The sequence below is a fragment of the Pezoporus flaviventris genome, unplaced genomic scaffold (genome assembly GCF_033815535.1).
Source record: "Pezoporus flaviventris isolate CSIRO_AGI_PZ_B2104156 unplaced genomic scaffold, CSIRO_AGI_Pfla_v1 ptg000023l, whole genome shotgun sequence".
Classification (NCBI taxonomy): domain Eukaryota; kingdom Metazoa; phylum Chordata; class Aves; order Psittaciformes; family Psittacidae; genus Pezoporus; species Pezoporus flaviventris.
The window spans coordinates 19,749,294-19,777,134 of record NW_026892571.1 but is presented as its reverse complement, the minus strand read 5'-3'; the positions used below and the strand labels follow the sequence as shown (position 1 = coordinate 19,777,134).

Below are 27,841 nucleotides of genomic sequence, written 5' to 3'. Positions count from 1 at the left end.
TCAGTTGGTGGACACGCTGTAGCTCTTCCGGATGGGGAACGTGAGCTGCCCCGAGAGGTCCAGCGACAGCGCCTTGGGGTGCAGCGCCCGGCGCTGCGGCAGGGGGCTGGCGCTGGGCCTGGGCGAGTAGAGCACGGCCAGCTCGGGGCCCGCCAGCCCGGCCTCCAGCACCACGGGCTCGGGCAGCGGCTCCGTCCTGGCGCGGGGCAGGCTCGGGGACGGCTGCAGGCTGTGCCGCTTGGGCGGCGGCGGGCTGTGGTTCTGAAACCTCACCGTCTTCACTTGCTGCAACGAGAAGGGACCCGAGTCACCGTGGGAAAAGCAGCCGCGCACCCCCCTCGCTGTGATGCGCCCTGGGGAGCCGGGGTGCTCCCACCACCGTCTCGCTTTGGTGGTGCGCTCCTGGGGGCTTGGGTGGGCTTTCGGGGCCTTGAGAAGCAGTTTGCCCTTCTGGTGCTGTGGGAAGGGAAAGCTGCCGCGAGGGCGGGTTGCAGAATGACTTTTACCTTTACGAAATTGCCCTCTGGCTGCCAGAGGGGAAAGAACTTTCCCTTCCAAATGGCTCAGCCAAAGCAAAGGAAGATGAGGGCAGCTCTGTAGAGACCAGCTTGATGTGAGGTCTAGCACCCAGGTCTGTGGCGTTTGCTCATTCACTCCCAAACTGTCAGGGACCTCAGTGGGATTCCTGCCTGATTTAAGACCTCAGAATAGTCTCAAGATTTGGTCATGACTGAGTGTGAGTTTACATGCAGAGGCTCTGCAGCATCTTGCCTTTCTAAAGGGCTTAACTCGGTCAGCAGCATCAGCAACACAAATACCCCATTTCTTAATATATGTACCAATCCCAGTAATTTCTATCATTAGAAAACGTGTTGGGAATGTGCAGCCCTGGTGGGATCTGGGCTGGCACTGAGCACCTGCCGGGCTGGGGGCCCCAGAACCGCAGTGCCCACTGGCCCTACCTTCTCAGCGCTGTTGCGGGAGGATTCAGGCTTCACCAGGATGGACGGTGGGGCCGAAGCGGGCGGCTTTGGGGCTGCCTCGCTCTTTGCCGGGGGATCTTTGGCATCCAGGACCAGGGAGCTGCACACGGAGGGGGTTCTGCTCTCCCCTCCTCTGACCACGAGCACTGGGGACACGTCGTGGGAGAAGTTTGTCCTCACTCCTGCCTCGGAGGGGATGCTGTGCGGCGAGGGGCTGAGGTGCGGATAGAGCTGAATCTGCTGAGGCCGCAGCACCGTGGTGAGAGGACGCCGGAGGGAGCCGGCAACGTGGACGGGGGTCCCCGCCTGCCCTGGCCTCTGCAGGGATCCGTCTGGGGAGCAAGAACCAGTTGGAAAGGAGTCAGCAGGACTGAGCACGGCACAGACAAAGCACGGAGGCAGAAGTGAGCAGGGGTTACAGCCCTGCACCAACAGCCCCCTCCATGGGGATGCTATGGGGTTGTAGCTCCCAGGGATAGCCACGCGCTCAGCGCATGCAGTAACCCCATGTACAGCAGCACCGTCTGCGTCCACAGACTCTCCTGGGGATGCAGCCACCGCTGGGCTCTGGCAAAGCCAGCAACTCGGACCCCTCAATCCCCCTGTACTGGCACAACAAATGCCACAAATTCTCCTGGACAGGAGCGATCTGGTTCCTGAGAGCTTGCGCTGCCTTCTCCTGGCCTGCAGACACGCTCTGTGCGTACACTGGAGTGCGCTAACCCTGAACACGGGCTGCAGAGCCCCAGCACGCCGTGCTTGGACGTTCCCGCCCGGCTCCCGAGCTGAGGACCCGCTGTGGCAGCGCTGCGAGGAGCAGGTAAGGACCGGACACGGGCTCCTTCCTCCAGCCCCCCCCTCTCCAAGCACTTACTCTTCCTGGCGCTGCCGCGGCCGCGCCGCAGCGGTGCCGGTCCCGGGGCCGCCGCGCTCCGCCCGGGCGAGGGCACGGGCACGGGCAGCAGCGCCGGCTTCAGCGGCCGGCTCTGGCGGGGGCCGTGCTCGGGGCCGCTGCCCTGCGAGGACAGCGAGGAGGTCGACAGCGTCCAGGTGGCGTAGAGCGAAGGCATCTTCGAGTCGGAGAGGTTCGGCTTCCTGTGCGGGAAGGAGCAGGCAATGAGCTCGCGCGGTGCCCGGGGTTTGCCCAGCAGGGATCCTGCGGGGTCTGATGTGCGTGCGCCGCCCCAGGCCAGGGCTCTGGTGGGGAGCACCGCGGACCAGGTTTCTGGTTCCATTGGAACGAGGGCTTTCATTCTGCACCTGATTTACAAGAAATTATTCCCATGCAGGGTTTGGATTCGTTACACAAACCCCGTGGCATTTCAAAAGGAGCCTCCAGACACCAACCCTGCCTTTGTGCTTTGCCCAAGCCCCCTGCCCTTACCGCTACCCCATTCCCATCCCTCTCTGCGCTGGGCAGCACCTTCAGCAGTGCTGTCAGAGGCAGCCTTGGTGCAGGGGCAGCGATTTCTCCTGCCTTCCCTAGGGAAATCACCATCACATTTTCACCTGAAGCCACTAAACTGTCCAAACTCTGCAGCCTTCCCCATCAGCACAAGGCCAAACACTGCTCCGGATTCCTTGAGAGAGTGAGTGGGCCACAGTGAAATCCTCCTGTGAGCTCCTTAGGGAAGGAGAAAACATCCCTCTGATGATTCTTCACCTTTTTGGGGGTGGAGGAATGATTTATGGTTTGATAACTGAGCAGTGATTCATCAAGTAACTCAGGCATCAATCTATTATGAAGACATTTCCTAAGAAGGGTAGAATAGCAGCTCCAAACCCGGTGCTGTGGTTGGGATACTTTATGAGGCTATTTAGGGTGACAGGGCTCTGCTCTCCATTATTTGTTGGTGCTGTTCTCGGTGAGGTGGGGCTGTGGTGTTACTGGAAGCTTGGTGGTGAAAAAATGAGCTGGGGAGGTGGAGACTGATCCCTGGTGCTCCTGGGCATGGGGAGGGTGCAGGGGGCAGAGCTGGGTTTAGGGTAGCACTGGGACCTCTGCTCTGAACTGACTTCCTTGTTTCCCTGGCTGGCCTGAGCCTGTCTCAGGGGAACGGGGGCACAGGCAAGTTTTTATCCTTCTCCTAAACAGTATTTTAATTATTGCTGTTCATAATGCATGCTTGTTTGGTGAGATCAGTGGCGTCCAGTCCTTAAATGCCAGTTCTGAACACTATTTTGACTCTAAAAGAGCCTTCAACATGTGGTTTCCTTCCTGGCAGGAAAAAAGAAAGACTGGAATGAACCAGAAGGAATAAAGGCGAGTCCAAGCACAGACACGCTGCTGTCCATCCTGGCTCCCACACTAACTCATCAGTGCTGGTGCGTTACCTCTGCCAGAGCTCCTGGACTGAACTACACAGTGATGGGAGAAGCTGCTGCTGCCTCTGTCGACATCCCAGGTTACAGACAAGTGGATGAAGGCTGATGTTGTGCTGTTCCCTCATCCCGACTGTGTGGCCCCTGAGGAAATGCTGCTGGACCCCCTTTCCCTGCCATGGCCCTGGCTGCTCGAGGGAGATGTGATTCCCACCTGGTGCAGCTGAGTTAGGACACAGAGGAACTAAAGGGGTGAGAGCTGCCGGGAGTCATCCCACCCAGAGAGTCGTCCCGGCTCCCGTTAGTGCTGCAGGAATCCCCTGCAGGGATTTCTGTGGGGGAACAAGAAAACCCCAAATCCTGCGTGTTACCCACTCCCCTCCACATGTCCTTGTATCGTGCAGGAAAAGCCAGACCTGAAGAGGGGAGCGACGTAGTTGCTGGGGAAGACGCCCGCTCTCCCGGTGACCAGGGACATGCCCCGCAGCCATCCATCATGGTCCTTCCCGAAGACACGGACCCCTTCTCCCTTCTGCAGCTCCAGCTCGTCCGGCCCATGAGCCGCATAGGAATGGAGAGCCACGCACCTGAGGAGACAGGGTGAGGGAGGGGGATGCCGGAGCACATCCCGAGGCTCTGGGTTTAACTGTGCTATGGAAGCCTCTGGAGCCAGACCCCATCAACTGTCTGGGTGCTGCTGTCATTGTGGATTGAACTCACAGGGAAGAAACTGTCCTGGACTTCAGGCCAAAGGGGGTGTGAATAAGAGAAGAGCCAACAGGAATGGGGAACAAAGCAGAGCCCGTCAGTGCTTTGTGTCCCAAGGGCCAGCCGAGCCAGCCATGGGCGACAAGTGTTAGGGAGGACAGAGCTGGTGCTCTCCACCTCACAGTGAAAATACTGATCAAGGGCTCATGTGTACTTGTCCTAAGGCAAAGCAGCATGAAAGAGTGCAGGTAGGATGGATGCTGTGTCCGCTGACAGCATTGAGAATACATTCTGCCTTTGAAGCAGGTGGTGAGCCAGAGGCCATGCATCTGCTTGCCTTGAGCATCATCTGGAGGTGTGAGGTGCAGGAGGAGCACTGCTCGTGCAGCAACCTGGATGTTAACCTTATCTTCCTCCCTTTCGTCCTCCTCCTTCTGGGAGCAGAATAGAGTAATGCTGGGACTTCAGCTGCTGCCACCAGGGCTTTGAGGACAAAGTGGGCAAGGGAGGAGGCACATGGCTCCTCTCCTGGCTAGCAAGGACACTGGGCTGGAAATTCACTTGAGATCCCCTCTGAAGCTCTGTTTTCTGGGGCTAGAGCAGGGGATGAAGCTTTGCTCTCCACAGCAAACCACGAGCACAAGAAAATGACATATTTTTCAGAACTTTCCCAATATTGGTCTTTAAGGAACCTGAAGTCTCCAGTGCATTCCATTGCACTGTAGGTTTGGTTTTTGTTTTCAAGGGGAATGTGATCTGCTCCCAGACATTGAGTTATGGACCAATACAGCCATTACCAGATAGCATCTAGAAAATAGACACCACAGACAAATGTCCGATAGGCAAGGGCTGCCCCGTGCCTTTTGAAAGGTTTTTCTCTGGGTGTTGTTCAGAACAACCATGTGAAAGTTCGCCTTGCACGCCTGTCTCTGGATCGTGATTTGACTTGCAGAGGCCAGGCGAGGTTCAGCTAAGGGAGTTCTGATTGTGCAGGTTTATCACTTCATGCAGGAGTCGTCTTGAGGGGCAGGACACGCAGATGCTGGTTTGCTATTGCAGGGCTGGAGAAGGAGCTGTGCCGAGGAGGCAGCTGGTTGGGCACACAGGATCTCCCTGCAAATTATTTTGAGGAGTTTGCCTGTGCTCACGATCAGGGGCGTGTGGTAGTCTTGGGTGCCCTATGCTAATGCATGGACATAGCAAACATCACGAGCGTGGCACAGATTGCAGCTATCACTCATGTACTTGTGCTTCCAGAGGTCGGGCTCGATACTGCGGAGGTGCTAATTGCCATGTAGGCAGCGTGTTGCTGTGCTCTTGTCATTAGGCAGCTCACTACAGTGCCAGGCTGATGAATCTTATCTAGGGGAAAACAAATCACTGCAATACATCGGCTGCAGATTTCAACTCTGGGAAAGTTTTAAAAGATTGGATCATCCAAAACACCACTGACCTGCTTCGAAAGAAATACCTGGAGGCACTTCAGCAGTAACTCGTTTCTTTAAAAGATCTAAAACGTACTCTTGACTAATAGGCAGGACTATGTATGTCTATAAATACTGAAGTGAGGTAGTGAGGTGCAAGGACAGTTCACCAGCTGGGAACAGAACAATTCAACCTTGATACTAAGTCTCTGTGAGCCCCTGCCTAGACCAGCCAAGCACATTCCTGCATGGATCTGCATTGGATCCAAGTGCACGGGAGCTGTGCCCTGCTCTGCCCTTACCTCCCAGCTCCCAAGAGCCTGGGGCTGGATAAGCCTGAGGTGAGGGGACCAAAAATTACATGACACCCCCCAAGGTGTATGGGTTTCTGTACGTACATGTAAGTTGATATGTGGTGCTGCAGGTGGGGAAGAGTGACGATGGCCGCTGAGTGCCCCAGTGATCCTGGCGCAGGGTAGTAGGATGCACTGACCTACAGGGAGAAGGAAAGCAAGGAAAACCAAGTGTTAATCCGAATATGAACTGACTTTAGCCACTGGGAGAGCAGCTAAAGGCATTCGAGAGGCTTCATCCACCCTTCAGAAAAGCCGACAACCAAAGCTGCTTGAGGAGAAAGAAGAGTTTGGAGCATTCGACAAAATCCTGGTGCCTGCTCCAGGGAGGAAAGGGGGTTTGGGAAGCGTTTCAAACCCAGACTTTGCTGACGAGGAGGAGAGCGTCCCGCCTGCCAGGTGAGGACTGCTGTAATCGCTGCTGTTTCACTTGTTATTTATGTAGCTCTAGCTGGGAGTACTGGCATTGTCTAAACCCCAAATAATACAGTCCTTGCCCAGTGATCTTTTAATAACTGTTATTAAAGCTCTTTACTATGTCTGTGGCGCCCCGAGTTGCTCCATAGCCCTGTGTGCACAGGGAGCTGTGGCTGTGCCAGGAAGAGCAGCAGCGTGAGAGCGCGGGCAGAGGCTCCTTGCTTGGGTTTATTTGGTTTGGGGTGACCCTTTCCCACTGTCACCCTGCATCCGCAGGGAGGTACCGGTCACCATGATGCCCCCTCTGCCCTCCTGTAGGGGTTCATGCTCTGGGGAGGAACCTCAGCTCCGTTTCTGCTGTCAAAGGTGATCACCTCAACACGTGGAGGTTTAAGTGTCTCCTCTGTGCTTTTCCCCTGTTGGGGCCACATCTGGACCATGTGTTGGTATCTTCCCCCTTGGCCAGGAGACTCGCAGTGCTGGGGGGGGTTACTGTGTTTCAGCAAAGGGAGGCGCTGGCTGGATCCTGCTGTGAGCTGTGTGAAGGTGTGCTAGAAAGGAAGTATTTCTTTTGCTGGTTGCAAGCATACATAGCAGTCAGGGTGCAAGGTCTTTCAATGAAAACTGGGAGTTTCCTCAGGAAGGCAGTGACCCTTCCCGTTCCCATCAAAGCCCAGCTGCCTTTCAAATGGCAAGGGAAAACAGAACTCTTTGACCTGTCCTGGCTGGCCGCTGGATGCCCAGCAGTGAGGTGGAGGGTTAGTGGGAACAAGGACACATCCAGAGGTGGTCCCTCCCACGGGGGGCTGGAGCCATGGCTGTAATGCCCTGTGGGTCTGCGTCACCTTGCTCTGCTTTGGAGCTGCTCCAGGGCTGATCTATCCCTCCTAAAGCACAAAAAAGGAACCCCAGGGTGAGCTGCTGTGAGCCAGCCGCCCGTCCCCATTGGAATGCTGGGAGGCATCAGCTGGGTTGCACTGTGGCTGCTGCTGGGATGCGAAAGCGAAGTTCCCAGCAAGGCAGAGCAGCATCCCTGGGGAATCTCAGGCCAGGGAAAGTCACTGGGCTGGGATGTGGCTGGCAGCCCTGCTCGCCAGCAAAGACCACAGCACCTTTCATGAGGAGATTGTCAGGGCTTTAATCTCTCCTTCATTTCCAATCTAATTTCTAGTGGTCATGTCTGTGACACAGAGCTGGAGCGCTGGCTTAGCAAGGACCGGGGCAGAGCGGGAGTGACTCACCGGCGCTGCTGCTCCCCGGTGAATTACGTTAATTAAACCCCAGCAGCTGTAAGTCTGTCTCCAGACCTGGAGCTCAGCTTCAAACCAGCTCTGGGCCCTCGTTTTCTAGCCCAGGCAGGGGCAGAGCAGGCTCTCAATAAATGAAGCTGATTGGAAATTACAGTTCTGTTTTAGTAATCTTCAAAATCAAAACCTTTGAAATTTGGGGATTTGGAGGGTTTTTTCCTTGCACTGGAGCAAAATAACAAACTATTGCTGTTTCTCCTGATGGAACTGTGGAGAAATGTCCACTTCTGAGTGGAGAGCTTCATGTTTTCCATCTCTCTATTACCCCTCTGCATGGAAGCAGCGATCCTTCCAGAGCCTGCATCAAAGCTGTGTTTGTATTTTCAACAGAGAGGAAAAAGACAATGATTTTCCAGGCACGTGTGACTGATTTCAGCATTCACTTGTGCTGATCTCTTGTGAGTACCTTTCAATCCCTTACAAGTATAAGGAGTTTTATTTCCTGCCTCTCCTAAAATCCCTCTCTTGCTCCATCTCCCTATCTAGGTTGTCACCAAGGGGATTTCCAGCTCTCCTCCTCTGTACTCTGCTGACACCAACAGTTCCTTGTCCGGAGGTTTGTGAGATGCCTCATGGGGAGGGAGATCTGCATTCCACCACAGGGCTGTTGGTGCTCTTGGTGCTCCTGACAGCTGGGTCCTGCAAGATCAGCTTATTTATTACCTAGAAAAGCCCAAAGCACTGGATGCAGGTGCCAGGTTTATCAGCCCCCTTCAACGAGCAGCAAAGGGTTGCACCGAAGGACACTTCATTGTTTGTGCTTCGGGGGATACAAAAGATCTCCTTGGTCTCCCTCAAATGTCTGCAGTCTCATAGTTTAGGGAAAGTCTCATGTAATAACTACAAGGTACTGGAAAATTCCCTCTCTTTTTACTCTCACTCCAAGGACAGCAATGAACATCCACTCAAAATGTGTGCATTTGTTTTTAAATTACACAGGAATCACATGGAAACACATCGATTGAGGATGCATTTCAACCCACTCTCTTCTTTACTGTTTCTAATAACAGCTTGATACTTGTACTCTGGGCTGAGTTTTCAGGGCTGGCAGCAGCACACAACTTCTTTACTTCCGTTCTTCTGTCTTACCTGGACTATTGTAAACTACAGGAAACACAGACCTTTTCCTTCCACGTGGTGTGGTGTATATACGGTTAGCTGCATGGAACAACCACACTTTTGGAGATGTGCTGCTGTTTTTCCAGAGTCTCAGCACTTGCTACTGAAGCTGCTGAGCCGGGTAAACCAGCCCTTGGGATCAGCATCAGCTCCCGTCTCTCCCACTACTCATCAGTCCTGCATCTTTGTTCTGATCACGCAGCTGCCTCATCAACAGGTTCATCCCTGCAGCTTTTCCGTCTGATTTATACTAGGAAAAGGGACGAGTGACCTCAGCGGGATGTGGCCAGCGCAGCCCAGGCTGGCAGTGCTCAGCGGGGCCTGGGGAGGCATCAGCTCAGCTCTGCAGTCAGTCATCACAACCCAAACCCAGAGGTGGAAGAAGGGGAAGCTGCACCCTGCATGGCCCCGTGAATAACACGGATCCTGCTGCGACCCTCCAGGAGCAAAACTTGTTCAGAGGAAAGGAGATTCCAGCCCTTTGAAGGCAAAGTGTTAATGCATTCCCTCTATTGCTTCTGCTGTTGACAATAGTTCACACTGAGACATTCCTGGTAAAATTATATTGGGTTTGTGAGACGATACCATTGCAATTGAATTATGGTTCTATTGTAAGGCTTCATTTCCTCTCACATAAAACAGGATCTAACATCCAAGGCTCTTTGCAAGCTATTGCTAAGTACAAAACGCCTGCTGGGTTTTATTGCACAGACACTGAACTGCCAGGGGCTGGCTTATTGCTTTGTAAAATGTTAGAGCAACCTTGAATATGAAAGATGTCATATAAATCTAAACAAACCCTTTTTTCCTCCCATCTTAGATGATGTGTGAAGATTCTCTATTGAGATCTTTAGTCAGAGTGCGAAGAAGGAATTGAGACCCTTTTGCCTCCTAAAGTAAAGGTCCGTCTGCATTTATTATCTCTGACCCAAACCGGGCTTCTCTGAGCACGGCCCCAGGTTCCAACTGGAGCCTGGGAAGGGCTCAGGTAATTGTCCTCCCTGGCAGAAGCTATTGCTCAGGTGCTGTGCAGCTGCAGGCAGAGGCCTGGCTCAGGGCACAGCCCCTGGCTGCTCCCCCCGCAGCGCTTTCTGAAATGAAAGCTAGTGCATTTGAAAAGAGAAACTCTCTGCTCTCACCCCCTTGCCCCTGGGGCTCACTGCAGGAGTCGGGATGGAGGATGCGCTTTATCCGCGTTCAGTTACTCTGATAGCTTCATTTCTCTTTTGGTGAATTCCCCTGAGCTCTCACAGACCTTTTCAATTCAAAAGGATAGGAAAATATCCCAGCAGCCTGACGCGGATGACAGCTCTAAGTGGGGCTGGCAGCATGGTGCTTTGTCTGAGCATTTGTGCTTTAGCTTTTCCAGCTGTCAGCTGTGCATCGTGTTTCTACCCAGGATTTGCACTTCGGACTCTTGCCGCCGGTTCCTTACCTGGATGGGGGTGCTGTAGGGAAGCTCCGCTTTCTCGCTGCTCTGGGTGGCCACGGTGGGGTTGCTGGAACTGATGAGCACGGGGGAGCTGATCTCCAGCGCCTGCCGCTCAGGCGAGTGGACCATGCGGTTGAGGGTGTTGAGGGCCGTGGTGATGGAGAACTGCCGCAGGCTCTTCCGCCGGGAGTCGGGCACCTTGGGGAACGCTGGAGAATCCGCGCCCTTGGTTTTGGGAGACGCCGTTCGCAGGGACGTGCACTTAAACTGGGGGGACCAGTGGCTTTTGCTGGTTTGCAGGAGCTGCCTTGCAGTGGTGGTTGGCTGGAAGAGACAAAGCGGGAGATGATGGCGCGTTTCACAAGTCACGCCTTGGGTTCTCAGTTTTCCCGTTTTCCTCCCTTTTCCTACGCAGCAGCAGATTTCAGCTGATGTTACAGGTGCTCTTTACCAACACGTGCCTCAGCCTTTTCCCTCATTGTCTTCAGTGACAAAGGCCGGATGCAAAATCACTGCTGCAAGGCTAACAGCGAATTAAAATTGTTTTACAAAGCTGTTGCTTAGCCGACACGTTACAATGCCGAGCGCTCTCCCGGCACGCTGCAGACAGCCTTTGGCTTGCTGGGGTGCAAGGAGAGCTGGCTGCTCTCCAGCAGTGCCACCATACATTGAACTCGAACTTAGAAGGGACATTTGGGTACATCTTCCCTGTGCCTGGCAGCAGGACATGGAGCCCGGCAGCTGATGAGCACCAATGGCTTTCCCAGCAGCATTAGATCCACCCCATGACATCTCTGTAGGCCTCAGTATTGGTGGCTTGATCCTGCTGCTGTTGGAAAAGGCCTTGCTTGTTGAGGATTGGGCTTAATGAGGGAAGTTTGCATACGGGCAGTGTTCAAACAGCACTTGCTGGGAACTGCTGATGAGGCAGTATTAATAGCAGAGGGCATGTGGTGACAGTGTTTGTACCACGATGGCTGCCAGAGGAATTAATCCTGATTTACTGCTGACACCAACGAATTGCAAAACATGGAGATTCTCACCCACTCATGTGGGGCAACGCGCCCAGGACCAGCAGCGCTGGCTCTCAACAGGGGGGGTGCGGGAGGCTTCAAGTGGTTGTGTTTTAAAGCAGGGCTTGCTGTTGCATTTCCCTTCTCCTCGCTCCTGAAAGCAAGCTTTAAACCTGAATGTGTGCGTGTGTACATGTGTGAGATGGCGATGCTGTCAGCTCTATATGCAGTTAAACTTTAGCCTGAACAGGAAACTTTTTTCTGCCTTCTCCAATCACCAGGAGATGCAATAAATGTCAAGCCAAGTGACAAGCCAAAGGACACCTAAGTGTCAAAGCCAAGACAAGCCTTGCATCTCCCCAAACAGACCTGCCCTTGCCTTCTCCATAATTAATTTCTAATTCCTTGGTGCCTTTACCCTAACTAACTTACTTCTGTTAACGCCAGGCTTAATGAGTAATTTCTGAAGCTAAAATGATTTCAGCAAATGAAAAGACATTTTACAAAATATATTAGAGCTTCAAATAAGATCTTTTACTTGTGTTCTTTTATAAAACAGCACCGAGAAGGGCTTGCTGTAATTATGATGATTACAAGCATTAATTTTATTTCTAGGAATTCTTGTTGGTGCCACTTACACCCTGCATCTCACGCCAAACTGCAGGAATACAATTAGCACCAGGAATGCCTCCTGTGCTGCGCTGAGCTGGCGCTGGGGCAGGCTGGGGCATTGGGACCAGCAGAGCCTGGCACCAGCACAGCAGCGAGGGGCTCATCCTGCCTTTCCAGAGAGCAGCAGCATCAAACAGCGCCTCACGTCCTCTGCTCAGCGCGGCTTTCACGGCATCGCAGGGTGGTTTGTGTTGGAAGGGACGTTAAAGCTCATCCAGTTCCAACCCCTGCTATGAGCAGGGACACCCTCCACTAGAGCAGCTTGCTCGGAGCCCGTGCAGATGCGCTCTGACCCGCCAGCACCTCTGGCCTTACTCAGCACAATGCTCAAGCTTGGCTTTAATTTAAAGGTGTGAGCGTGGCTGGGTCGGGGCCGTGGACACGGGTCTGAGGGTGAGGACATGAAAAGCTGTTGACTCGCTGGAGGTTTTCCGTCCTGTGGAAATGCCTCTGTAGTTGCCACACACAGAGCTAATGATGCAAATGGCATTTTAGCTATAAACTGAGAGAAAACCCCTGTGTAAGCACTGGGGCAATTGCTGCCATGCTGAGCAGCTCAGGTCTGTTTCAGGAGCTGAAATAACCTGGCAGTGCTGGGGTGCAGGTATCTGGACTATTGCAGAGGAAAGCAGCTGGTTTGTATTGACTGACAGCTAGATCTCTTTGGAAAGACATTTCTGAGCACCCCAGAAGAGTTAAATCTTGTTCAGTTTTATGATGTTTTCATTTCATCTTGTGAAGGATCCTGCCTGGGGAGGGGAAGTAAAGAGAATTTATGGTTTTCTCCCTTTTGAACTAATGTGCAGTTTTCTGCTCCAGTTTTATTGACTCCAAGGCTGAGGCTCAGAGAAGGCTCCAAACCACTCACCCCCGTGCAGGACACGTGCACAGTGTCTCCATCTGAACTCGTGGAGATGGGGTACTACTGCTGCAGTAAGGTAAGGGGCTCTTTGCTTTCATTTGTATGTCTGAACAGTGGAGGACCTGGCACTGGCACTGCTTTGAGGATACTGTGGAGGCAGTTACCAGTAACTGCCCCAACCTGTGTCATTTCAGATGGTAACAGCCAATGGCTGTCACAGAGCTGGGGGATCAGAGGATGCTCCTGCCTCTCTGTAGAAGCATCTGTGTGCTTTCTATGTGTGTTAACTCCCCACTTGTGAACTCTGCTGTGGGAGCAGAGACCACGACACCTCCCAGTGAGCTGTGCAACAAAGGCAAATGGAGTGAAACCCAAACCAGTGCAGGTGGCAGAAAACTGAGGAAGGTGCCTCCTGCAAGTCAGTGAATCCTCATGGCAGGGAGTGCTGCTGCCTGCCTGGCTTCTGTGCTCCTCACCGGGAGGCTGAGCACCCACATTTCACAGAGCTGCTGGTGAGTGTGATGCTGCTCCTAAGTGATGCTTTTCCCTTCTTTCCTCCCCTTAGTCAGCAACCACAGCTGACTCCCAGCTCCTGTTATAACCACTCCCCATCCAGCTCTGACCCCCTGGGACACCCAGCCCACAGCCTTCCTCTCCTGCCTCCTCTTCCCATCCATGAGAACGAGGAGCACACGGCAGCAGTGTGATGGAGAAAGAGGTCACTTCTCTGAGGACGCTGATGCCTTTGGGCAGTGCTTTCTGTCCTGCTGTGCCTCGCCTTGTCTGGCACTGCAGGGACAGCTGGCTTTGGGAGGTGCAGTTACTCAGAGCGTGTCCTTTAACGGAGTAAACAGCTCTGTAGCCTCTGGGGAACAAAGGGGAGCACTGCAAGCTCACGTGTTGCTCTGTAAATGTGCACCACAGGAGGCCAGGCACGTGTGCTGTGTAAACGATGTATCCCCAGTCATGGAGGCAGTTTTAGCTATGTCAGTAGGTGTGTTTTAGAGGAGCGCTCGGAGTGTTGTGATCCTGACAGGGGACTGCCACCATCAGCTGCTCCACATCACCGACAGCAGTGTGGGAAAGGGGGTCAGGCACTGCTTGTGACGGGAACCTGCATCCCTGGTCCTGGTCCTGGTCCTGTGCCCCTGGGGGGTTAACTGCTGCAGCAGGGTCTGAGGGGGCCTGGGAGACTGCCTGGTATCCAACAGGGAGCTCCCACGGAGGCGGGGTGGGTAGGACACCCTACAGCTTACACAAGGCCCCGGCCCAGCCCTGGGTGCTGCTGTTACCTTGTGCAGGGTCAGGCTCTCCTTGTTTTCGGTCCTGTCCCTGCCCCTGGCGTCGAAGCTGCCGAGCGCCCTGCTGAGGGGCACGGGCAGGGGCAGGTGCTTGATCACCTGCACGGAGCTGGCCGGGAAGACGCCGCTGACGCCGTTCACCTCCCCCAGGTACCAGTTCTCGTCCAGCTGCCGGAGCAACACGATGATGTCCCCCTTGTTGAACCGCAGCTCTCCAGGGTTGTGCCCTCGGTACGTGTACAGCGCCTTGGCTCGCGGGACCTGCGGGGCGGGAAACAGCCCTTGAGCTCATCCGATGCTGAACACAGACAGAACTCCCCAGAAGCATCCCTAATTACTGGGGAAAACATAGAGGTCTATGTCTCAAGCATGCATTTCTTGGGATTAACTACCCACATCCTTTCTTGATGTCTTTTTCTAATGAAGACAAGCTGCAAAATACTTATGCTAAATTTGTATCAAGATGAAAAGCAGGCTGAACTTGTTTTAGAATATTAAGAAACAGTTAAAGCCTTAAACCAGTCTTCCCGTGGGCAAAACACGGAGTTTTGTACATGCTGCCAAGTGCTGGGGGCTTATGAGTAGGACCCTGCTCTGTTTTCCCAGCCATCACCACCAACAGCCCGCCAGTCCCGTGGGAATGGCGCCATTGTACCAGTGACACACTCTGGCTTTGCCTGCCTTTTTCTGCCCAAATCCACCTGTGTCCGTGGCCAGGGCTGAGGCAGGATTTCTGCAGAGTTCACTCACCCCCATCAGCCACTTCTGGGAGGTCAGGAAGGGGGAAGAGCGAAACCCGCCATTTGTTTTCCTGGAGCGTGGAAAAGACTGAATTTTCCATGGAAATTTAGTTTTTGGGAAGGAAACATTTTCCAGCACTGCCAAACACTGATGCTTGGTACAGAAAAGGAACCAAGAAGAGAAAAATTGTATAAATTGGATGTACTGTGTTTACTTCAAAGCTTTTGAAACAGGAAGCAATTACTTTAATGCTTAGTTCTAATTAACTCCCTTTGCCTGTTAGTTTCTGCTCATAGCAAACATTTGGCTTTGTGACACTGAAAGTATATCGCTGGTAAAAAAGGAATGGAGCTGGATAAGCTTTAAGGTCCCCTCCAAGCCAACCCATCCTGTGAGTCTCTGAACTCCCACTGCCGGTGCTTGCCTGGACGTACGCACCTTCCCAGAGGAAAAACAGACTGTGGGAACGGGATTACGGGAGCACCGGCTCCCCTTTGGAAAGCCAGTGACAGAGTCCCTGGTGTTAAACAAGGACAAGGAGCACAGGAGAGCTTTGATTGCCTCAGGAGCCACCAGAAAACAAACCAGGCTCGTGCAAACAGCAAACACAGGGCTTGTGAAGGAGAAGCACAAACAGATGGGATGGTGAGGGAACGGCTGCACAGCAAAATCGTCAGAACATAAAAGGCACCAAGAACGAGTTATGGAAATGTATTAAAAATAAGAGAAACTCTGAAATGAAATGCATGCCTGCTACTGACTGGGAAAGGTGAGCAAGCCATGGGGTGCTGAGAGTCTGGAATATTCTTTCTTCAGCAAGGAAACAGATGAGACAGGAGGGCAGGCTGGAATAGAGAGCAGAAACAGGTAGGATAGGGGAGTTTGTGACATTAGGGCTGGCCAAAACTCATCCCTGTGTGTCTTCCTCTGACCTTGGTCACAATCTTCACTCCTTCACCTCCTTTCTAACCCTTTCCTCCCTCTTCCATGCCCTTTCAAATCTCAGCCCCTTCTGTTTTCAGGTTTCCCTCTAAGCCTGGTTTTCTTTCCCACTGCTGTTTCCTGAAGCTTGCAGTGACCACTGATATCAGCTCACCCCTCATTTTATAGAGCACTTGGATTCGCTCATTGAAATTTGTGCAAAACTTTGCATATCAGTGAAGACCAGTTCATATTGATGTTACATGCTTCTTTAGCATCCCAAAAACCTTCACAACGTGGGTCTTCTGGGGCTTGCTGGTAAGTTTGAACGCTCTCCAGGTAACTAACACTGGTGTGGTCCTTCATGTACTGGTGGTGGTTCTTGACTGTCACCGCTCCCTCCCCACCAGAGCTCCTGTACTGCAGGGATGGGTTCAGCATCTCCCTGTACTTGGGCCTCTAATATTTTAAGACTCTGTTAACAGAAAAAATCAGGGTAATTTAAACCAAGAGAGGAAGGATTTTTAAAAGCCACAGCAAGGCAAAGCACTTTGGTTTGGAACCAACTAAAATTCACTTGAACATTTTAAAGATCTTCATAAACCCCCTAACCATTCAATTCAGGTGATTTTTCATGGCCCAAGTCAGTTTTTTCCAAGGTCTGTTGCCTTTTTGTACTGATTTTGTTTGTATGTTCAGATACTGAACCCAAAATATCCCATTAAATTCCCAGCTTTATTTAGGGCATAAACCAAGCCTTTATCTGCCCACATGGAGCAACTCATGTGGTTTGCACTGCACTGGGCGCTTTCCTGCTTCACAGGCCCTGCACAAAATGCATCTTCCAGAGGAAGCCTTCCAAAAGACGTGCATCAGGGTCGCCGTTGTGTAACGTGTGCACAGGGTGCAGGAAAGGCACAGAAAAGCATCAGAGTCCCAGCAGCAACACCCGGGCTGAGCAGGCACCTCATGGGCACCTGAGCTCGCGCCTTATCGCTGGTGCTACAGCGCGGGCAGCCGCGGGTGCAGCTCGAGCCTGAATTCGTTCTCAGGCTGGGCTGGTTTCTGTCCACTCGTGGATGGGCAGGATCCTCTGCAAGGCATCTGCTTGGCTTTATGTAAAGTGGGTTAATTGCAATGGCAGAAACTGTGGTGCTAATTAAGCCCTGCGATAAGGACAAGGTGTGCCTGGAGGTAGCTCCCTGCGGGCAGAGGGAGCGGCTCTCCCGCACGCGGGGTGAGGAGGGACCAGGTTTGTTTTGATGGAGTTTCCTCCCGTTAGCATTGCCAGTTGCTTTTTGTTAATCCAAAAGCAGCATTTGATGTAGTAGGGTGTTGTGGCAGCAAAATGTTCAGCCAAATATTGCAGTTCCTGGCGCGCTCCCGAGCTGCGGGGCCAGTGCCTGTCATTACGTTCCATTGGGAAAACACTACAGGAAGCCCGGTAGCAGAGAGGCAGCAATATAGAGATAGAACATCAGGGTGAATGGAGAAGGCTTCTTTTCCCAGTCTTGCCATGCAGTACTGCAGCTGCAGTAGTAATGCTGGCCGTGGCAGATGCCTCTCAATGCCTTGCCCCAATTCCTAGTGCTTTGAGGCCCATAAGTGAGCAGGATTTGATGTTTTGCTATTTTTGGTGTCTGGCACCAGCTGTGCAAGGGCAGCCATCCAAGACATCTGAGTCTCCCTCCGCACAAAACAAAGCAAATTAAAAATATGTACATGTGTGTGAGGAAGCGATTCAAAGCATCCCTCATAGCTGGGAGAAACGCACACTATAATTATCCTAAATGAGCTAGTTATAACTTCCTCATTATTGGCAGCGGGTTAATGTAAGACCACACACTCATAGCGTTGGTATTCAAAAGAAAAGAGAAGAGAAAGACGTGTGTGAGGCTGGCTGGGGAGGGGGCACCAGGGACAGACATGGGGAGCTGTCAAGGAAGGAGGAAAGCAAAGCCGGGGGGTGCAGCGGAGCGGAAATATCTCTGATGGAGGCTGTGAGCCCGTCACCCTTGTCCCAGGGGACTCCATCTGACACCACCCAGATGAGCAGCACAGCCCCGTGGTGATGCTGCCTGTGTGACCAGACCGAGCCGCTGCCTGCAATACCCCGGGCTTTGCACGAGGCCGTCAATGTCCCTGCACGTGGGGTTCATTCAGTCCATCACCCATTTCCGAGCAAGGCTCATCTCAAACAGCTTCAGCCAGGTACAGCTGATGACATCAGACGGGATCCTCCTGCTTCCCAGGTGCTCTGACTTCTCTGATGTCCATGACTACCTTGATGGTCGCATGGGATGAGTGACAAATTAATCTTTGGAATTAGCTGTTGATGTCCAGGACTGCTTCCTTCTGATTTACAGCCTGCCAAAGGGAGGGCGGCAGGAGCTGTTTGGGCAGGAGCAAGCTCCAGGAGCGCTGCCTGCTCCGGGCATCCCTGTTCCTGCCTCGCTGCCCAACCCAGTGCTGGACCGGCCCCCCCAACCCTCAGTAGCACCCTGCTGACTCCAGCGGTGCAGACAGACCCGTGGGGCTGAGGAGGCAGCTGGCACAGGAGCGGGAATGGCCTTGGACGGGTTTGAACCTGCACCCGGTGGTTTCCCAGCCCTCATTTTCGTAACTCCGCACAGGGAATGCCCTGGAGCCGCTCTCCGCTGTGTCCCGAAGGCAGAGCCATCCCAAGCATGCGGCCTCCTCCCCCCGCAGCTCCACGTCTTTGCAGTGGGTGCCGAGGGCCTGATCCTGATCTGGGTTTCGCGAGTGTCGCCCCATGCGCAGGGATGCAGCCCGAGACCTGAGCTCTGGTGCAGGGCGTCCGTGGAGCCCCGGAGCCGCGGCCGCTCAGGGGCTGCCCCTCCACAGCGGACCCGGGACCCTGCAGGGGAGCTGTGAGAGGCAGGAGGGCCCCGGCTGCCCCCGGCGCAGGGCCCTGGTGGGAGCTGGTGCACCCCGTGCTCTGCACGAGCTCTGCCCTCGCCTCCCACCCCCGGCACTGCGCTATTTGTGCAGGAGCTAAAACCCGTGCTGTGCAGAGGCAGCGATATTCCTGTACATACACGACTCCTGTAGCACAAAACAGCCTCCCTGAGAGCAACTGTTTATTTGTAGGATGGTGCCAGGAAGAAGAGGAATCCGGTCCTGGATGCCTGCCAGTTTGTTTTTCTCCTAGTAGGTACTGCGGGTTCAGTTTGCAAGTGGGCTTTGATTACTTTTCACTTTGGAGCTGTTTGGAACCGGGCTGCTGCTGGTTGGAGGGGACTGGCACAGGGGAGGGCTGGACTCGCCAGGGCTTGCTCCACAGGGAAACACATTGAATTGGATCCTGCTGAGCCTCTGAACTCCATCACACTGCTCTAAGAGGTGGTATGCGATAGGTGAGGGCATGCTTCATGGCCCAAGATCACAAGTGAGCACTAGAGGTGTCCCAGGATGGCATACAGTGACCCCAGACAGATCTGAGAGCACAGCCCAGGCCACGCTCCCGAGGAGCAGTGATTTACACACCATGAATGGAGAGCTGGTTGTTACCTGCACACTGACACCAAAGGGCACGCTGGCTTTTCAGTCGGTAACAACAGCCTGATTTGATTACTAACTTCCTGCAAACTGCCTTCAGCATCCTGCCACCGACTGCCCACACTTTGGTGGGATGAATGAGCCCCACATGGTCTTCTTTGTGTGTTCCAGTAGCACAGTTTCAGGGCTCTTTAGGATCCAGTCAGATGAAAAGAGCTATTTGAATGTAAATCAATTTCCATTACAATTCTTTTTTTCTGCTTTTCGGCAGAGGAGATAACTTCAGCCTTGTCACAGAGAACAAAACCATCAAAAGTGAGCTTGTCATTTCAAGCTCTTCATATAATTATATTCGAAAGGTTCAGTCAGTTGGGTGGTTTCTGCATTATTTCTCTGAGGAGGTTTGCTCCCATCTTCCAAGCACAAGCAGACTGTGTGCACCAGGGAGAACAGCGTCAGGCCCCTCCTGCTCATGTCAGTACTGGAGTTCACCCAGTTCCAGGTTGGGTTACCGGGACCCAAGGCCAGTGCTGTCCTGGCTAAAGCTGGTGGCTGCCCTGCACCGTGAGCCAGCACCCGGGGGGAGCTGGAGAGGCAAACTGTACAGGTTTAGCTGGACAAAGACTTCAGCAGCAGCTGTAAGTGGGTGTGATTTACACACCAGGGAGATGGAAAGCAACCAAAGGGGTCAGCAGAGGCAGGTACTGGAGCCTGTCACTCGGACTGCTGGGGCTGGTTTCTGTGCTGCCACCTCTGCACAGGGGCGGTGGCAGCGGTGACCGGAGCCCTCACCCCGTCTGCTACCCAGCACCCCTCTGAAACACCACCGCACTGAGGCATAGGGCGCTTCCCATCCTTGCTTGCTGTGGTTCTGGCTTTGCACTGCAGAGATGAACTGGGAAATGGGGAAAACAACGGGAATGCAGAGCAGCTTCTGCCACGGGAGGCTGAGCGGGTGCCGCACCAGTGATGGCTGGGGCAGCGCTGCAGGTGCTCAGCCCCATTGCCTGTCAGTAGAGTCCCTGTGGCCTGATGGACAGTGTTGGATCAGGCTGTACTTTGCCTGTGTGAAACCACGAGAGATCTGCGTGGGCAGGAGATGGGCCAAGGTGCACACAAGGCAGGAGCAGTACCCGAGCTGGCTTTGCCTTGCAGACATGTGCTCCTTGGTGCCGGCATGGGCAGAGCAGGGATGGGCCTGGTGAGCTGTTGTGTGAGGCAGGAGGGAGGCTGGCACAGCCGGTGCTGCTGGCGCCGGGCACAGCCGGTGCTGCCGGGGACCAGTGTGCTGGAGCTGCAGTGTCTGCGCGAAACCTCTTCACGCCTCTTGCACTCATTGCTGCTGCTATCAGATGTTTGTGTCTCTGCTGCAGTCAGCAATCTCGGGCAGTGGTTAAGTTGTGTGTCATGGTTTTAAGCCGCACGGAAAACAAACTGTGTCAGCCCTCGGCGTGCCCGGTCATGATGCCCTGTCTCAGCACCGCGGTTCTCAGAAGTGGCTGTTTATTGTGCAGGGAGGAAACCTGCATCCCGCTCCCTGCTCCTGCTGCTCCGAGCCCTCTCCCTGCTGGCTGGTGCCCTTCCTTTGCCGGTAAAGGCAGCACTGCCAGGCCTGGCCCACGGGCACAGCCGCATCCTGGTGCCCTGCCCACCGGGATGGGGCTGGTGGCAGGAGGGGACGAGGGATGGTGGTGGCCATCCTCCGGCAGCAGGCCTGCAGAGGGGGCCTGTGCTCAAAGCTGCCCTACGCCTCCCGATTGCCCAGCAACCCAGGGCTCAGTTTTCACATGGTCGCAGGGGAGTGTGTGGTCAGTGACAGGCATCTCCCATGAGCTGCTGCCTCCCATCTATGCCATCCCCATGGTAAATGAGCATCAAACAGCGCCCACCACTCTGCCCTGCCTGAGCCACTGGCCAGGACTGGGAGGACGCTGCCTGCCTGGCCTTGGGCATCCTCGTCTTGCCCAGACCTGGGGCTGGACACTGCAAAGCCAGTGAGAAGCTCTGGGCTCATCAGTTCTTGATGGCCCAAAGGGAACCCTCTCAAAGAAGTTGGGTTGATAAAGGACACAAGCCTGTCTGTCAAAACCAGCATCCTAACCCATGTCTCCCATCCTGACAACAAAGCAAAATGGAGGTTCCCCAAATCAGGAGCAGCTCAAATGTCCACTTACAAGCTCCTAGAGAAAAGGTTTTCTTAAAAACAAAGCTCATGTATTATTAATTCTCCCAGGGCCTTGCACACATTGGTGCTGAACGGAGTTTGGATCCCTGAGGATCAGTAACAGCAGAACAAAGTGCAGCGTTTAAGTGCAGGTGCTGCAGTTTTCCCAGGGTGCAGTAAAGCGAAACAAGACAAGGTTTAGATGGCAGCAGTGAATGGGCCTTCTCCCCGCCAAGGTCCAGCCTCAGCTCTCAGGACTCCTCTTAGCTCCAGCCCTGGTGCACTGGCAGTGCTGCCCATGAACGTGTCTGCTCCTCTCCCTTCCCTCCAGAGGGGCCAATTACAAGCTTAGGCCAATGACCAACTTCACAGACCCGGGGCCAGCTGGGAGCCTGCAGGGAGAGGAGGACTCCGGCTTGCATGGTCCTGGCTGACCGGGATGCTCAGCAGGTGAGTGCGCCGCAGAGCCCTGCTGTTCTATTCTGACTCGCATCTGAGCCTGACTCACTGCCGTGGTAACAAGTTAAAACACTTCCTGTGTTTGCAGCTCAGTACCTAATGGTGTGAACCCAGGGAAACTGCCTCCTGGGGCTGGCCTGCAGGTCCCTGCGGCATCGAACGAGCGTCCCGCTGTGTGTAACACCAACCCTTCCCCATGGCTGCAGCAGTGCTTACAGCTACTGCAAAGCCTCCTGCTTCTGTGCTCGTGAACCTGTTGTTGTTGCGCACAAGCTTTTGGGGTGTGTATCACCAGGCAATCTGTATGGGGGTGACTTCACTCTCTGCAGTAGATAAAAGTGCTGAAACTACATGCAAGGGACAAAAAAGGCAGATGGTATCCTGTGCCAATGCTCCTGTGCTGAGTCCCGGGTTTGTGACGTCGGTTTAACGTGTGTCCGTCCCAAGATGGTATGACACGCGTGATGAGGTCATTACTGTGACTGCACAGGAACTGCTGGGTGTTTTTGGGGGTGTGGAGGGTGGTTTGCACAGTGAGTGCCTCCTTCAAAGCAAACGTGAAGGTTGCTTTGAATAAGGTTTCAAAAAGATCCAGTAATCCAAGCCCTGTCTGTCAAATTCAGAAAGGAGCTGGAGATGTTTCTGGAGGAGAAGAAAATACCAAGACACAAGCACTATGTATAGACATCCGTGTGAAGGTGGCGACGTTGGAGTGCAGTGTATTTTTATCTCAATAGAGGTGTTATCTGTCTATCTCCCATGATATGCTGGAGGGGGGTGTTACAGCACTCAGTTCATGCAGAGAGAAAATAGCCAGTCACAGTTAGATTTGTGTGGTCTGTGTTTTCCAAAGGCAAGCTGTCATACCCGCAGCTTTGCTCCTCTGGCTCACTGCCCTGTTTGTTGCATGACAAAGTTCATCATCCAAATAGCTGTTCAGTGGCCTGGGTGATTTTTGCTGTGTGTACGGTACAGTTTAGGCCTGCTGCTCCTCAGGGACTACGGGAGTTTCGTGTACAGCTCAGCACACAGGAGCCTCTGTTCTCTCACCTGCGGCAGAGCTGTGTTTAGCTGACACTGGGGCTGAAGCCAGATAAGAAGGATGCTTCAGCACAAGACGTAACCACATCTGGCACACGCCAGGGGCGGTTCCTAAGAGTTCAAAGGCTTCAGCGTAGATTATTTACACATTCACCTCCTAGCAAATCCTTTTATTCTTAAATTCCAGACAGTTTATTGTGAGGAGATCCTGAAAATCCAAAGTCTTGGCTTCTCTGCATAGATGCTAGAGATCCTAAAGCCTGGACAGGTGTCCTGGGAGCAGGTACTGGGCAGTGCCAGCGGTCGCGGTGCAGCACTGTCGGTCTTTACAGAGGCACATTCTGGGTACAGAGACATACACATGGGCCCATGGGCACAAACCCAGGCTATGCCCACCTTGGATTAGCAAGTAGGAAGTGAATTCAGAAGTGATTTAAGTGCTAGCAAATGAGGAGTTTGGGATTTGGGATGGGCTGTAACTGTAATATTGCCTGTTTACTGAGGACTGGCTCTGTGAAATTCCTGACTGAAACCCAGGTATTGAATTGCTGCTAATTCAGCAGCTCTGCTGCAGCTGGCTCACGCTTCCCTCTCAGAATGGTACAAGATCTTGGCTTGCTTGGTGATGAGGGGATTTATTTCAGTTTTTGGCCTTCATGGATGCTCACGAGGATGAAGAGCAAAAAGTTGGCAAGGAAACACCTCTGCTGAGCAGAGAAACTTTGATCAAACTTGAGATTTTCTCAGCTCCATGGAGTAAAGGAAGTTTATTTATAGAACAGCTTCTTTGGTAAAAACAAAACAAGTCCTGCATCCTGCTTTGGATGGCATATCTGGCTGCAGTGCAGCATGGTGCACCCTAATTTTACTTGCTTTGTAGCATGAAGTGCTGTATAGCATTAGCAGTAATTAGCAGGCTGCGAGATGGGGACAGTCTCTCTGGTGAGCACCTTGCATTGTAGTTGCAAATGAATGCTGCACTTAAGAGCAGCCAGGAAAACAGCTTTGTGGGATCATCTGTGGTGCAGCAGGCTCCCGATAGCTGTTCCCACTGAGATTCCTGACAAAAGCACCTGCTCTGCCACCGCTCACCCCAACCACTTCAGGTGAATACCCCAGCTCCAGCACTCCACGGTGCAGGACACAAGTCACCCTCAGCCCTGCCTTGTCCAAAGGAGTCCTGGCTCTTGCTGTCAGCAGGTACCACTTTTGAAGAGGGTCCGCATGCAGCAGCATCCCATTGGAGCACCACAGGTAACGTCTGCTCCCATCTGCAGGGATTTAAAACCACCAAACCAAACCGTGACTAACACGTTGCATTCTTCACCTTGCAGCTGAGGATTCCAGGGTGTTTTCTAATTAATTAACTAATTAGGGCTAAGAGTGTTTCAGTGTAGCGCATTTCTGTATCGCTCCACCACAGAGCACCTGAAATCGGAGGCTATCTTGGTACTGCAGGAGCCACTCGCAGTCGCAGCCCCCACCCAGCACGCAGCAGCTCTGCCGATTCATAGAACCACAGCGGCGATGGGTTGAAGGGACCTTAAAGCTCCTCCAGCTCCAGCCCCTGCCACGGGCAGGGACCCCTTCCACTAAAGCAGCTTGCTCCAAGCCCCTGTGTCCAACCTGGCCTTGAGCACTGCCAAGGATGGGGCAGCCACAGCTTCTCTGGGCACCCTGTGCCAGCGCCTCAGCACCCTCACAGGGAAGAATTTCCCAGAAGTTTGGTCTTAAAATGCTTTTGGGAGCTCAGTAGTGGATGCTGCCATTACACAGCATCAGCAACAAGTTCCTGCCTGTCCTGAGAACTGGTAAAGGGAAGGTGAAACGGGTGAGAGAGCTGTTGCTGTCTGAGTGTTCGACCTCACACGAACACACCAGCAATCCCCGCTCCCTGCAGAGCTGGTTCATGGCAAGGGTTCTCCCTGATGTGTCCCAGTGCTGCTTTTCCAATTGGAAAACCAGAGAGGGGCTGAACAGGGCTTGAGCAACCTGGTCCAGTGGAAGGTGTCCCTGCCCGTGGAAGGGGGTGGAAGTGGATGTTCTTAAAGTCCTTCCCAACCCAAACCATTCTATGCTTGTGTCTGGTTTTGATGTGTGATCCACCTGGGATGACTTACTAACGCCACAGAGATTCCCTGGGACAACACACCGGTTTGCACCCACGGGACACAGGGGTTCTCCATACTCCACATCCAAGCACACACATGAACCACAGCAGCGTTGGGGGGGGAAACCTGCCCTATGTCTGCATTGACATTTACAGCTCTGCAATTCTGAAAATGCCCTGGCATTGAACAGCCACTTGAGCCAAGTTTTTGAATGTTATGGAAAGGTTTGTACGGATGCTGCATAGAATAGTTCAGGTGGGAGAAATGGGAACCCAGGAATACAGAGCAGGAGAGGTGAAGCCACATCTCAGTCTCTACCCCACATTCCGTCTGAGCCAGCCTCCTCGAACAGCTCTAATATCATGTCCTCATTAGTTAAGAAAAGCTTTTGTACTGTTGAAGAAAATGACAGAAACAACTTAAAAACCTCCCTAGATACAGCTAGTAACTCAAGTTTAATGCTTTTCAATAGTGAACCTCAAAGTACTGTGCCAGGGACACAAGCACCATTAGACGCTCCTTCCTTTTTAATGCTGGGGAAACTGGGGTGCAGTGATAGGAAATACCTTTCTCCACCTCTAACAGTTACAGCTTTGCAATTACTGATTTAATTGCTATCACTCACAAATCAGTATATTGCCCTGAAGTCAAGGTGCCTCAAATGCCCCCCAGAAGTCAGGAAGCACCTGAAAACTCCTGGGGAAAACAGATCTATGAAGGTTTTGTCAGAAGGGCAGCCTGGCTTTGTGTCAGCCTGAGAGCCAATGCAATCACTGCTGTGCTGCACCCGAAACAGTCAAATATCAAAGGACACAGCCGCCAGATTTGCAAAGTGATCTCCCTCACTTCAAACATTTCTGTGAGGCTGCTAACAGGGAAGTTTCATAGCTCTTGGCACACGGGAAGAAAGCTGTCTGCTCACGGACACAGTAAAGAACGTGGACTCTCCTTACCCCTTCCATGTGGAGCCTGGGATTGGTCGCCAGCCGGTGCTGATGAAGTTGTAGCCCCCTGGGGACTCTCCTGATGGAGGCAGGCGATGACAAGAGCCCGGTCCTCTGGATGGAGCCAAACCTGGCCACGTTCTGTCCACACCTGACGCCATCCAGGAGGCGAATGAGGAGCAGGTTGGAGGGCAGCTGCTCGATGCTGCAGAGCACCAGGGTCCTGCACTCGGGGCACCTGAGCTCCTTCTGGGATTTCAGGATCCTCTGCAGACAGGGCTTGCAGAATGTGTGCTGGCAGGGGAGCACCTTGGCCGTGGCGTCGAGCTTCTCAAAGCACACAGGGCACTCCAGCAGGTCGAGGAGAGCTAAATCATCCATGTTCAGTGCAGCGTGGAGCCGGAGCCATCCGCACGCCACATCCACTGGAGCAGGCTGAGGCACCCTGCTGCGCCTGCGAGAACCGCACCAGCACGCTGGGCTGAGGCAGCTATCCTGCACGGAGGGAGAGGGAGGAGGGAGGAGAGAGCACAACTTGACTGCTGGAGTATGTAATACATCCCACCTACATTGCGAAGCGCTGCCTCACCAGCCAATTTGCAAATGTATACTTTGCGCCCGCATCCAAGTTTGAAGTGAGTCACTTGTGACTCAGTGCGTGCGAGGGGATGGATGGTGTTCGAGGGGATAGCAAGGGGGCAGCGTCAGGGCTGGCACTGGGGCAGGAGCACAGGTCCTGCTGGCTGGGCTCAGCGGGGTGAGCTGGACAGGCACACTCAGCCTTACTGGGGCTGCTCGCAAGGTGTCTTTAGTGCTCCCTGGTCTGTGGATCACAACTGACACAGCAGTGGAGAATTCACCAGCTCAGGAGACAGGAGTCCCCGATAAGCATCAGACTGGACCCGTTCAGGCTGGGCTCCGGCTGGAGGCAGCCGCTCGCTGCACGCATCCCTCATACACCCACCCACTGCCTCGCTTCCCAGACTGGTCCCAGTTCAGCTCGCTCGCCACCCGTTCTGACAGCAGAGCTATAAAAACCCTTCAAACACAAACCCTCCGAGGTACCTGGCAGAGGCTGAGGCGCTCCGCAGTGCCATCCTCGCCCGGTTTGGCTGCCTCAGCTCTCTGAAGCAACCCAAGACGATTATTCCTCCCACAGCCTGAAGTCACTCAACCTGTTCAGCTCCCCCGGCGCTGGCTGGGGCTGAAGCACACGCCACGGTGGATGCAAGTCCGGGCCTGTGGTGGCTGTGTGGCCCCGCAGTGCCGATGGGAAGCCAGTGCCTGCTGTGTGCCGAGGGGCCGAAGCGGACCCTTTGCATGGGGAGGTGCTGGGGTGGCTGCTGGGGTGGGCAGCGAGTGGCAGACCTGACCTAGCCTTGGCTTTCTCTGCCCAGGGCTCCAAACAGGGAGCGACTGCTCCAGCACTTGTTCCTAGGGATGCTCGCCTCAGGAGCAGCTGCTCCATGGGACAAGAGGTGTGTGTCAGTGCCATCACTGCGGGCTCCAGCAGCACCCAGCTGTCCTGCTCCTGGTGATGGCTCTGTGCTGGGGTTGGATGGCCACAGCTGGGTACTGAGTGTGTTCAGCACCCACCAGCGCTCCCGTGAGCTGCAGTGAGACCCCAGCGGCAGCAGTGCAGGGTCTGATACAGGCTCCTTCTCATCCCAGTGAGGCTCTGGCCATGGCACAGGCAGGCCAGGGGGGTTTCGTGGGACCTGTGATTCCCATGCACTTTCTCAGCTGAATCGCTGTCTGGAGTCTGCCTTGCACCTCCTGATGGATTGCCAAAGGAGAGCAGTAGATGTGCAAAGGCCTGAGATAGTTTTCCTTACAAACGCTGCTACATCCCATTGGTGTGCTTACAACCTACAAGTGCTACAAATGTTAGAGGAGAAGGCTGTAAACCTGAGGGAGTGGTTTCTACCTGAGCCTCTCACAGATAACGCCATCAGACTGCACAAACTTCCCTTCCCTTTTCTCAGGAGGACTCATTCACAGTTGCAGACTGGAAACGGTTCAAAACGG

At 53.7% G+C, this 27,841-nt stretch overlaps 1 protein-coding gene across 1 annotated transcript; it reads right to left on the bottom strand.

The window, feature by feature from the left end:
• SH3RF2 (SH3 domain containing ring finger 2) lies at positions 1–26,960 on the bottom strand. Its single transcript, XM_061457157.1, has 9 exons — positions 26,879–26,960; positions 25,823–26,308; positions 13,905–14,174; positions 10,069–10,389; positions 5,836–5,930; positions 3,722–3,892; positions 1,858–2,078; positions 963–1,315; positions 1–285 (listed from the first exon to the last, which is right to left on the bottom strand). The coding sequence occupies exons 2-9, from the start codon at positions 26,192–26,194 to the stop codon at positions 1–3; spliced, it is 2,088 nt and encodes a 695-aa protein (XP_061313141.1). The 5' UTR covers positions 26,195–26,308; positions 26,879–26,960.
• Between the last annotated feature and the right edge of the window lie 881 nt (positions 26,961–27,841).

Bases quoted from the DNA above. Each gene is read 5' to 3' on its own strand.
- SH3RF2 (XM_061457157.1), bottom strand. From the start codon at position 26,194: ATGGATGATTTAGCTCTCCTCGACCTGCTGGAGTGCCCTGTGTGCTTT. The intron at 14,175-25,822 runs GTAAGGAGAGTC...CCCGCCCCGCAG, and splicing joins CCAGGCTCCACATGGAAGGG to GTCCCGCGAGCCAAGGCGCT. The intron at 10,390-13,904 runs GTAACAGCAGCA...TGTCTCTTCCAG, and splicing joins AGAGCCTGACCCTGCACAAG to CCAACCACCACTGCAAGGCA.